Source organism: Antechinus flavipes, chromosome 4, assembly GCF_016432865.1.
Source record: "Antechinus flavipes isolate AdamAnt ecotype Samford, QLD, Australia chromosome 4, AdamAnt_v2, whole genome shotgun sequence".
Classification (NCBI taxonomy): Eukaryota; Metazoa; Chordata; class Mammalia; order Dasyuromorphia; family Dasyuridae; genus Antechinus; species Antechinus flavipes.
In genome coordinates, this window is record NC_067401.1 from 135814655 (window position 1) to 135827349 (window position 12695).

General features: G+C 31.0%; 1 protein-coding gene across 1 annotated transcript in view; it reads left to right on the plus strand.

Annotated features, from left to right (window-relative positions):
• NPEPPS (aminopeptidase puromycin sensitive) overlaps positions 1-12695 on the plus strand; it is a 74865-nt gene that overhangs the window by 18739 nt on the left and 43431 nt on the right. The window contains exons 3-4 of the mRNA XM_051994679.1: positions 5932-6009; positions 12311-12432. Coding sequence (XP_051850639.1) covers positions 5932-6009; positions 12311-12432 — 200 coding nt within the window. The remainder of the gene's footprint in view (positions 1-5931; positions 6010-12310; positions 12433-12695) is intronic.

Here is a 12695-nt window from a genome sequence, read left to right on the forward strand (position 1 = left end):
AGCTCCTAAGAGTTTTTTTCTTAGAAATGAATTTCCAGTTGATAAAATTTCATCTGAAGAAATCAGAGCTATTTGTAATCATGTGAAAAAGTAGACTATATCACTGTTGCTTAGAAAAATGCAAATTAAAACTACTCTGAGGTGCCACCTTACACCTATCAGATTGGCTCATTTGACAGAAAAGGAAAGTGACAAATGTCAGAGGGGATATGGGAAAATTGAGATGCTAATGCACTGTTTGGAGGAGTTATTACCTGATCCAAACATTTCAGAAAGCAATTTGGGGCTGTGTACAGTGGAATATAAAAGTGATCCAGCATAATCCACTACTAGCTCTTTATCCCAAAGAGATCAAAACAAAAAAGGAAAGGCACTTATTTGTCCAAAAATATGTATATATAGTAGTTCTTTTTGTGGTGACAAAGAATTGGAAATTCTGGAGGTGCCCATCCTTTGGGGAATGGCAGAACAAGTTGTGGTATCTGATTGCAATGGAATATTATTGTGCTGTAAAAAATGGCAAGTAGGATGATTTCAGAAAAATGTGTAAAGACTTAGATGAACTGATACGAAGTGAAGTGAGCAGAGCCAGATCATTTTATGCAGTGACAGCAGTACTCTTATGATCAAACTATGAATGAATTAGCTATTCTCTGCAGAGAATAGCAGAGAATTGGCAGTTATTTGCCAATAAAGATAGAGCTGATACTATTAGCATACTATTTTTCCACCTTCTGTATTTTGTTTTTTCCTTTGTTTCTGTCATCTTTCACAACATGGTTGAACATGTATTATCTATATCAAATTGCTACCTTAGGGAGAGGTAAGGGGAGGGAGAGAGAATTTAGAACTCAAAATTTAAAAAAAAGTTGAAAATCATCTTTATATGTTACTGGGGGAAAATAAAATATTAATATTTTAAAAAAGAATTTTGTCTTAGGACAAAAATTATTTGTCTTTACAATATTGCTATTGCTATGTAAATTTTTTTCCTGGTTCTGTTCTTTTTTTCTCTGTATCATTTCATGTAACTCTAACCTATGTTTTTTGTAACCATCTAATCATTTCTTCTACCACAATAGTATTCCATATATACTGCTGTATTTAAACAATACATTTTATTGATACATTTCCTCATGATAATATTATGATAAATTTGTTCTATTTATTTAATAGTAAATTTGCATACAAACACACATACATTTCTTCAAATATCATATTGGATTAGTGCTACACTACATGTCAACGTTTTTTTTTCTCATTAGCATTTTATTTTTCCAAATACATGTAAAGATAATTTTTAACATTCCTTTTTGTGTTCCACATTTTTCCCCCCTCTTTTTCTGACTTCCCTCTCCCCAAGATAGCAAGCAATCTGATAATAGGTTACTATACGTGCAATTCTTGTAAACTTATTTCCATATTTGACATGTTGTGCAAGAAAAATTAGCTCAAAACAGAAAAACCATGAGGAAGAAAAAGTGAGCAACTGATCTTCCCTCTCAAAAAAGGGGAAAATACTATGCTTTGATCCACATTTAGTCCCCATAGTTCTTTCTTTGGGTGTGGATGGCATTTTCCATCCCAAGTCTGTTGGAATTATCTTAGATTACCACATTGTTAAAATAGGTTGGTTTTTATGATCTAGGTTAAAGAAGGCCCTAATTTATAACACTGCTTCTGTGTAAGATATCTAAATTTCAGCCATCTCACTTAATGTGAATATAATTTTTTTTAAATTCTAAGTACTATTATTTCTATAAAGTTTGTGAAAAGTTTGATATACTTTTAAGAGCATAGTCCTGAACGCTTGTATATCTACTCTTTCTCATAGCTTCTATTTTCTGGATAAATTATATTATACTTTAACTTAAAAGGCATTTTGAAGCTGTTTGTATTGGTTTTTATATTTATGAATAAAATATTGAGGAAGAACAAGTGCTCTAATATGAAACTTTATTTCTCAAGTTTTACTTTAGGCAAACCTTAGTTAATTTGAGTTTTCTCTTATTCAACTTAAAGAAAAATAAGGAAATTTAAAAGAAAACATAGATTTAGTCAAAGATTTAGCTTTAAAGAAAAAAGTTAACAATTACATACAGCTGTCTTCTATGTACTTTACTTAAGTTATTATTTTTGGTAATTCATTTTTTCCCCAATTACATGTGAAAACAATTTTTAACACTAATTAAAAAAAAATTAGAGTTCCAAATTATTTTTCTCCCCTCTCTCCCTCCTTGAGATGATAATCTATTATAGGTTATACATGCATAATCATGTCAAACATATTTCCATATTAGTAATTTTGTAGAAGAAAACTAGAACAAAAATGTAGAGAGAAAGAAAATGAAAAATAGCATTTTTCATCATGATTCCTTTGGAATTGTCTTGGATCATTGTATTACTTAGCATAGCTAAATCATTCCCACAAGTTTGTACAATTTGTTACTGAATACAATATTCTTGCTTCACTTTGCATCAGCTCATATAAATCTTCTTAGGTTTTTCTGAAATGATTATCTTAATCGTAATTTCTTATAGTACAGTAATATGTTATAAATGTCCATGTATAAATAGGTCCTCTTCTCTTTTTTTGATCTTTTGGGTTACTGACCTAGTAGTGGTATTGCTAGATTAGAGGGAATACTTTTATAAATCTATTGAGCATAGTCTCAAATTGCTCTCTGAAATGGTTGAATCAGTCCACAATTCCACAAATAGTGCATTAATGTCCCAATTTTACCACAACCACTCTGACTTTTGTCATTTTCCTTTTCTATCAAATTAGCCAATCTGATAGGTCTAAGATGGTACTTCAGAGTTGTTTTAATTTGCATTTATCTAATCACTTAGTGATTTAATGCATTTTTTTCATGTCTATAGATAATTTTGATTTCTTCATCTGAAAAATGCCTTTTCATATCCTTTGAATTGGGGACTGATTTGTATTATTATAAATTTGACTTAGTTTTCTCTCTATATTTGAGAAATGAGGCCTTTAATAGTTGCTGTAAATCCTCTTCATACCTCCCTCCCAGTGTTCTTTCCTTGGGCTTATTTTTGCAAAACCTTTTAAATTTCATCAAAATGATCCATTTTACATTTTGTAGTGCTTTGTCTTTTGCTTGTTGGGTCCTCAATTCTTCCTTTATTCATAGAGCTGACAAGTAAACTATTCTTTGCTTACCTGATTTGTGGTATAATTCTTTATATGTAAATCATGTACTCCTTTTGTCCTTATCTTGCTATATGGTGTGAAATGTTGGTTTAGTTTCTGCCTTACTGTTTTTCAAGCAGTTTTGTTCCCAAAGCTTAGTTCTTTGGGTTAGTCAAACTAAATTACCATGGTCATTTACAAGAATGTATAGTGTTCCTGATATTTTTCACTAATTCTACCAAATCTGTTTCTTAGCCACTACAAGATTTCTTTGATGATAAGTTAGATCTGGTATGATGGTAATATTGGGCTTCCTTGCTTTACCCCTGATCTCTTTGGGAAGGCTTCTAGCTTATCCCCATTACAGATAATACTTGATGATGGTTTTAGATAGATACTACTCAATATTTTAAGGAAAGCTGCATTTATTCCTATGCTTCAGTCATTATTGAACAGAAAAATAATCTTGTGGGTAGATTCTCCCATCATAAAAGTATGATTAGTTAGCATAGAGCAGGAAAGAAAGCTAATAATATTTTAAGATAATATTTAGCAAAAGATTAAAGAGAAAGACAGATTCTTCTGGTTGTCATTCAGTTAATCAGAGCCTTGTGTCTTGTGGTTAATTTTAAATTTTTCTTTAGCTTTACATTTTACAATGTTTTTACTGCTGATTCTGTTTGGAGTGATGTTGCCCAGCCCTGAAGTCGAGAGGACCTGGGTTCAGATGTGGGCTGAGACACTTAACAAACACTGCCTAGCTGTGTGACCCTAGGCAAATCACTTAAACCCCAATTGCCTCAGCAAAAAGAAAAAAATAAAGGAGGAAGTTTTTGCTATATGAAGATACAGTTTAGAAGGATTGGTAATCTAATTTTTCTGTGTAACTGAAAAGGGAGTTCCTCTGGCAACTTTTCATTTGTGATAAAACAAATTTGTAGTGTTTAATAAACTTGGAGCTTTGAACAAAGGGCATATAAAGTTAATCTTGTGTATATCTTAAATAATTGGTATTCTTGTATAATTTTTTAAACCAATTTTTTCAGTGTATCAACCTCAGTACAATTAAAATAGATCACTTTAATGACCTTGTCTTTAACAATAAAACTAATGGTTTTCCAAAAGTCTCTGTAATAAATATTTTTTTTTGACTTCTTTCTTTCCATTGATTCTGTTTCCAGCTTTTGAAGCAAAGTTATGATCATTTGCTTCCATAAACCTTCAGAAAGTAACTTATCAGAACATATTAAATGTTTCATAGTTAATATCCACAAATAATTGCTACATTTTGTAGAATGTAAATGCATCGAGGATACTTCATTTTAGAAGATTACTATTCTGTTGACTCCATTTTTGTTGTTTATTGAAATGCTGAAGCTTCTTAAATTTGTAGTGAACATTAGCATCCTTCATTGGGGTGTACTACCCCATGCCTTAGTCATAAAGAAACATTCATAAACAATATGTATGTTTTGTTTTCTCCCCTAAATGCTGAACATGATAGCAACCTTGGGAACAGGGGACAAGTGTGGAGCTAATCCCCAGCTTTTTTTGATTGGGGTTCAATGCCATTTAAATCTAGAAACAATAAATAATATGTACAAATATTGGAATTCTGTGTGATGTCTGGGAATCTTTCTGTTTTTTGGAAAGTTAGAGTAGGAAGCGATTTTGACTTGGCTTAGGTTGAACTCTAGGAGCCTCTAAAGGATAGTTACATTAAAAACATCTCTTTTAAAATTCCAGTCTTGGTATGATTCCTGTAAGAAAAAGAATGAATTGTATTAGTTGTATTATAAAGGAATCAGAATTGGTATTGTCTAAAATTGTGTAGATTTTAGAGTCTGAGAATCTGTAAAATCCAAGAGAGTTGTATGTAATACTGTCCCTCATCTCTAAATTTTTAATCTTAGGATCTGGATTCTGGCTTTACTACTTATTACTTGTGTGAGCATGGGCAAATAACTTTAATTTCCTGGATTTGTTCCCTCATTTGCAAATGAAGGCATTGCTCTTCAGTGCCCTGTTAGTTATTTGTCTTGTATATAGCTTATTTGTATTTCTTCACCATTAGAATGAGTTTTTTGAAACTGATTTTGAAACTAAAATTGTCTGATTCATCTTGAAATTCAACCTTAATTTTGGACTTCACTAACAAACCAATTTCCTCAGCCTTCCTAGAAGAATATATCTCAGCATTATATTATATTTAATGAAACCTCTTGTGAAAAATTACTGTTTTGAAAATCTTTGTGGAACTTAGCTTTTTGGTGCTCTACAAAAAAAGATCTCTGTATAGTATTTTTAGTAGTTGGATAGGATTGATCCATAGCAGGGGAGCATAATTTTATTGTATCTTTTGTCTTCTGAAATTGTGGTAACTTGTTTAATCTCTTGTGTATGTGAGAGAAATAATAGCACAGAAAGGGAGAATGTCATAGAACTATGTCATAGAAATATGAGGAATACCTTAAAAATCTTGCTTTTTCTGCCTCTTCCACATTTATGAATTAGCTTAAAACTTGTAATCATTTTCTTACAGAGGCAGAAGACTAAATTGTTCTGTATCTTGGCATTTAAGAATCATATATATATATAAAATATATATGTATTACATGTACAAAAATATACACACAATATATACATAAAACACACATATGCTTTTGAGAATTGTTTAAGATAGTAAGTTAATTGCTTTTAATGGAAATTTTGATTTGATATAGGCTGTTGTCTGAATCATGTTCATGAGTTTAAATTGGTACTCTTTGTTTCAGAAATACATGCCACAGGATTTAACTATCAGAATGAAGATGAGAAAGTTACATTGTCTTTTCCTAGTACACTTCAAACAGGTAAGCAATAAAGTAATATTCAGAAAAAATGAGATATAGAACTTATTTTTTATTCAGAATAATTTAAATTGAATTTAAAATGTTTTATTTTGAATAACATCTTGAAAATGAATGTTTTTGTCATCCAATAATTTATGTATCCTATATATTTCCCTTTTTTGTTTTATTTTTTTCTGGTTATACATGTAATATTAACTTTTAAAATTCTTTATGAATCATGTTTGGAAAGAAAAATCAGAGCAAAAAGGAAAAGCCACAAGGAAAAAAAAAGTCAATATAGCATGTGTTTCCATAGTTTTCTTTCTGGATTCAGATGGCGTTTTCTATCATAAAGTTTATTGAGACTGCCTTGCATTACCACTGACAAGAACCAAGTCTTTCATAGTTGATTATCACACAATTTTGCTGTTACTGTGTACATTGTATTCCTGGTTCTCCTTGTTTTGCTCAGCATCAGTTCATGTAAATATTTCCAGACATTTCTAAAATCAGCTAGTTCATTGTTTTTTATAGAACAATAACATTCCATTACTTTCATATATGACAACTTAGTCATTTCCCAACTGATGGGCATCTGCTCATTTTCCAGTATTTTGTCACCACAAAGGAACTGTTACAAACATTTTTGCACATGTGGGTCCTTGGGGTACAGACTTATTAGTGACACTGCTGAGTCAAAGGGTATGCTCATTTTTATAGCTCTTTAGGCATACCCCCAAATTATTCTCCAGAATGTTTTGATCATTTCATAACTCTACCAACAATGCATTAGTGTCCTGGTTTTCCCAGATCCCCTCTAACATTTATCATTTTTTCCTGTCATCTTAACCAATCTGAGAAGTGTGAGGTGGTACCTCAAAGTTGTTTTTAATTTGCATTTCTCTAATCAGTAGTGATTTAGAGTATTTTTTTTATGTGACTATAGATGGCTTTAATTTCATCATCTGAAAATTGTCCCTTCATCTCCTTTGATCATTTATCAATTGGTGAATGACTTGTTTTCTTTTTTAAATTTGACATTTCTTTATATATTTTAGAATTGAGACCTTTATCAGAAACATTGGCTATAAAATTTTTTCCCTGTTTTGTACTTCCCTTTTAATTTTGTTTTTTTGGGGTTTGCTTATGCAAAACCTTTTTAATTTAATATAATCAAAGTTGTCTATTTTGCATTTTACAATGTTCTCTAGTTCTTTTATCCCATATATTTTTGATCATATATATCTATATAAGCTTTCAGTTGAAAATTACATCATGACTTGTATTTTTTTTTTTTAGTAGATTAAATATTATGTTGGAAGATTCAGGTTGATTGAGACTGGTCCTGGGTCAACAGTTTTCTTTTTAAATGAAAGAAAGATGAACTTAGTGAGAAAAGTGCTCACTTTATTATTCTGTTTTAAGTGAGTCATCTTGTGTAATTCACTCAATTATTCAAAAAACATGTATATGAATCAAAATTGTTTTTCCTCTAATTTAAATTTATAATTTCAGGGCTGTTTCATCTTAATTTCTAGTTGGATCTTCACTCCATTTTTAATTTTTTACATACCATGAAATTACTGATCTATAAGATGTTTAAATAAAGGTGGTCTGCTGTTTAAAGAAATTCTGTGGGAATGAACATGGGACAGGAATCCTTTTGTAATGGAAACGGCCATTCTAGAATTTATCTGTTTTGTCAGTTCAGATGGTATCAGATTTTCTTAAAGCAGGCATACTTATATTTTAGAAGTCAAGATACTGACTATTACAGTTAAACTAATGATTTTCTAACAGTGAAAGATTTCTTTATTGGAAACCTTGTCAAAGCAATATTGATCCAGAAAAATCTTGTAGCTTTGTAAATTTCATTCCTACACATTGTGATTATAGGTAGTTTTTCTCTTTTAGGACATCTCCTATATATTGTTTTATATCTATATAACATTCACACACACAACTATGTGCATGTATAGCCATACATGATTCACGATGCATCTTTGTGTATTTTATCATCATCATCATTAATTATTGCCTAGGTATTTATTGCAAGTGGTTAACTCCAGATTGGGTTGTTCAGTATTAGTTGAGATTTTACTTTTCCCACATTTTATAATTTGGAAAGCACAAAGTAAGCCATTTCTTATACTTTCTAGTATGTTCACACAATCCTCTTTTGTGTTGTGGCTGTCTTGCCAGTCATTCTGATATGATTTTATTCACATACGTGATCCTTGCTGAAAGTTGAACTCAGAATGGAAGTTTGGGAGAAATCAAAGTCTTGAAGTTTGAAGTTCGACAGAATCTATATTATGTGGATGATTAATGGTGATGGTTTTTTCTTTTTTTTTTTTCCCTCCCCAGAGGTTGGAAGGGGCTATGTGAAATATATTAGTGGATTATGTGCCTCTTAAGTGCCACTTATCCTGTGCTGGTGATGGGATTCTATTTATATAGTTGGTATTCACAGATTCTTAAATAAATTTTTAATTCTAATGAGAAATAATTTTTTTTCGATTAATTAGAACTTGAGCAGGATATAGCTAAAATTATTTTAACTTTGTACATCTATTCTTCAAAGTTCTAGCAACATGTTACTAGATAGTAAGTTTTTCATCTGTGGTAATAGTAAAAGCTAAAGCTGATATGGCATATAGTATTATTCATTTATGTAGAATAAGAATGTGGGACTTTAATCAAATGAAAATATAGTTAACCCCTAAAAAAGGTAAAATAGATTTTTTAACAGATCATAATACCAGCCTTATTCTATCTCATATTTGCCTGATAATTAAGATCTTTTTTACCTTATTAGGGTATGAGCTCTGTCATAGTGAAACCAGTAAGTGGAAAAGCTTCCACTTAAATTTTTACATAACCCTGGTTATGTAGGTGTATAAAATCAGCGCACAAATCAAACATTTATTGAAAATCATAGTTTCTTAATCCCCACATTCAGTTACTTCATATGGGGTTTCATCTCACAGTTTAAGTAGCTGAGATCTAATTCACCCATTTTTCAGTTTGTAGTCATTTCAATGCCTGCTTTGTGTTCAGTGTTAAGGAAACAAAGAAAGGTAAAAAGACAGTCCTTCTTTTCAAGAAGCTTATAGCGTAATGGGAGTGACAACATAAAAAGAATTATGCACAAATAAGGTATAGACAGATGAAATGGAGGTGATCAACAAATGAAAGTCACTAACATTCAAGGGGATTGGGAAGAGCTTGGAGAAAATGGGATTTTAGTTGGGACTTGGAAAAAAGTTGATGGAAGCCAGGAGCCAACATTATTATTACCTTTGTCGTGAGAGTGAGAGTTCTACACTAGATGTTGGGGATAGCCAGAGAAAATGTCTAGAGTCAGGAAATGGAGTGAACAATAGATTGTAGAGAATGTAGTAAGATGAAAAGGTGTTAAGACTAGAAAGATAATGAAACTGAGACTGTAAGGGCAATGTCTCAGTTTTTACTTACTGTCATTTTTGTTGTCATTTGTTGCAGGAATTTTAGCATTATATTACCATGGTTCTTTTATCTTCAGAAAAGGAAGAACTAGGAAGGACTAGATTCTGACAGTTAGGGGAGAAGGATATTAGGATTTTGGCATTATTTTCAAATTATCTTCTGTGAGACTGTTTATTTTGTTATTTTTTAATATATATTTTTTTAAGTTATAACTTTTTATTGACAGTACATATGCATGGGTAATTTTTTACAACATTATCCCTTGTACTCACTTCTGTTCTGATTTTTTCCCTTCCTTCCCCCCACTCCCTCCCCTAGATGGCAGGCAGTCCTATACATGTTAAATATGTCACAGTACATTCTAGATACAATATATGTGTGCAGAACTGAACAGTTCTCTTGTTGCACAGGAAGAATTGGATTCAGAAGGTAAAAATAACCTGGGAAGAAAAACAAAAATGCAAACACTTTACACTCATTTCCCAGTGTTTCTGTCCATCATTGATCAATTGGAACTGAATTAGATCTCTGTGAGTATTTCTTTGCTGAAAGAAAGAGGTTTTCATTATTTTGAATTTCAGTAGATCTTATAGGTTGTTTGTCTTTCCTAATAACAGCATGAAATTTTCAGCAGATTATAGGTAAAGTGTTAGTAATCTTTCTATTTTACCTTATTAAACTACTAATGATTTGCAGGCAAAAATTTGAAACTGGTGCTGATGAAGTACAAGTCCATTTCTTGCATCTGCACCATCAAGTATGCTGGCTGGTTGTCTTTATAACACTTAATCATTGGAGCAGCACTTTTCTCGGTGAAGTACTAGTAGCCATTCAAATCTAGAATCATTTCAAGTCTCCCTTCTTTAAAAAATAATTCATTTGTCATTCTAAGCAAGGCCCACTGGACTATTACATCTGACTTTCAGGTGAAACTTGTTTTGTTGTTTCTTCCTTGAAAGCAAAGACTATCTTGCCTTTTTTTTTTTTTTTTGTATTCCCAGAATTATGTATATAAATAGTAAGCATTTAATAAAATACATGCTTCATTTTTCATTCCTTTCTACATGATTGACTGATACTGAAGTTCTTTCTGAAAGGGACACTCCAAAACAGTCTGAATAACATAATTAAGACTAAGGGTGTGGCTTCCAAATTGATTGCTTAAACAATGATGATACTTTTCTGGATATATGTTCTAATGTGTTTTCTTTATAATCCTACTCCTAATTAAATTTATGAATATTACAAACAGTAGGCTTAGTCTGTTAGTAAGTAGTAATTTTAATTTGTGTAGCCTGGTTTGTGAAACGTTGGTAACAGTTCTATAGTTGTTGATTTCTAGTGATTTTAAATTTATGTCTTGAACCCTAGAAGCACTTGTAATCTGTTTTCTCTGGAAATTAGTTTCTGATGAATTGATTGTACTGAACTAGGACTAAATGGAATTATCTAACTTATCCTACATTTTTGTCAGCATTACATTACTTATAAATTAAACATATATAATTATTTGCTGTTTGAAAAAATGGTAAGCTTCAAGGTTCATTTTATTGGCATATTTTTTAGATCAGTCCATGACTTTTCATAAAGAATTACAATGGTGTCAAGATGAAGAGTGGCTGTCCTATTTTGAGTGAACCTAGATAACAAAGATTATTTATAAATTTTTCTTAGGGATTTATTGTATATAGACAATTTTAAAAATTTTATTAGATTTTAATATTAACATTGACACACATTCCAGTATATAAAAAATGTATAAAAGAGCAGTTGAAAATTTATTTCTGTTATGTAGTTGTCATATACATCTATATATATGTGTGTGCCTGCCTGTGTGTATGTGTGTATTTTAAATAGGTAGAGGCAGAATGGATTCAGGTCCTATCTCTGGCAAATACTGATTCTGTGGCCTTAGGCAAATTACTAGCCTATCAGTACTTTAGTAATTCTCAAAGACTATAAGTTGCAAAGTAGGTGCCAGTTGGCACTGGTATAGGGAGTTTCCAGTGTCAATCAAATTACAAATCTAGTCATTTTCCTTTACATTTTTGTAGACATAAATTTGTTATCCTGGTTCTGCTTATTTGACCTACCATCAGATCACATACAAATCTTACCACTATTCTCTTAGTTCTTTATACTTTATATAATGGGTATCATTTCCCAAGGTGCAATAATAATCCTTTTTATTTATATATTCTGCCCAACCATTCCTATGTTAGTAATTTTAGACTAAAAGTTAATGAAGTGACATAGATGAGTTTATTTATCTTTGTTAAATAATATCTAATATGTGACTTCTCAATAATGATATGATTCAGGCCAATTTCAATGATTTTGTGATGATGAGAGTCATCTACACCCAGAGAGAGGACTGTAGAAACTGAGTGTGGACCACAACATAGCATTTTCACTTCTTTTGTTATTGTTTGCTTGAATTTTATTTTCTTTCTCATATTTTTTTCCTTTTTGATCTGATTTTTCTTGTGCAGCAAGATAATTATATAAATATGTATGCTTATATTGAATTTATATATATATGTGTGTGTGTGTGTATATATATATATATACACACCATGTTTAACATAAAAAGAATAAGATCCAATATTAATTGTAATTTTGGTCACATGAAAAAATGTTATACCACCAAACAAGTGAAATAGATTTTTATACAAGTGAAAGTTATTAAGATTCATTTTTGAATCATTCCTGGAATCTCAATTTTATTTATTTTTGTTTCTAAGGTATACATGGGGGAAAAAATTTAAGATGCCAACTGAATAAAACTGTTTTGAAAGTTAGCAGTTTTATATTTAATTGCATGATAGTGATTTTCACTTGTCCTCTGTCACAGGTACAGGAACCTTAAAGATAGATTTTGTTGGAGAGCTAAATGATAAAATGAAAGGTTTCTATAGAAGTAAATATACCACTCCTTCTGGAGAGGTGCGCTATGCTGCTGTCACACAGTTTGAGGTATGTGCTGTTTTCCCTACTACTTTAGTTTTTTAAATACTAGTATTTGAAGTAGAGATTATTTCATTATAGTAAGTAATTAGTCAAATTCAGATAATATTAGCCTTAATTGTTTTTATGGTTTCAAGATCTTTGTCTGATATTTAGTAAAATAACTATAATGGTGATTGAATTTATACTTTGTGTCCCAAAAGTCTCAGCCCAGTTTTAAACAATTAAACTGAGCTGAGACTTTTGGGACATTCTGTACCAGCTGCATTTAC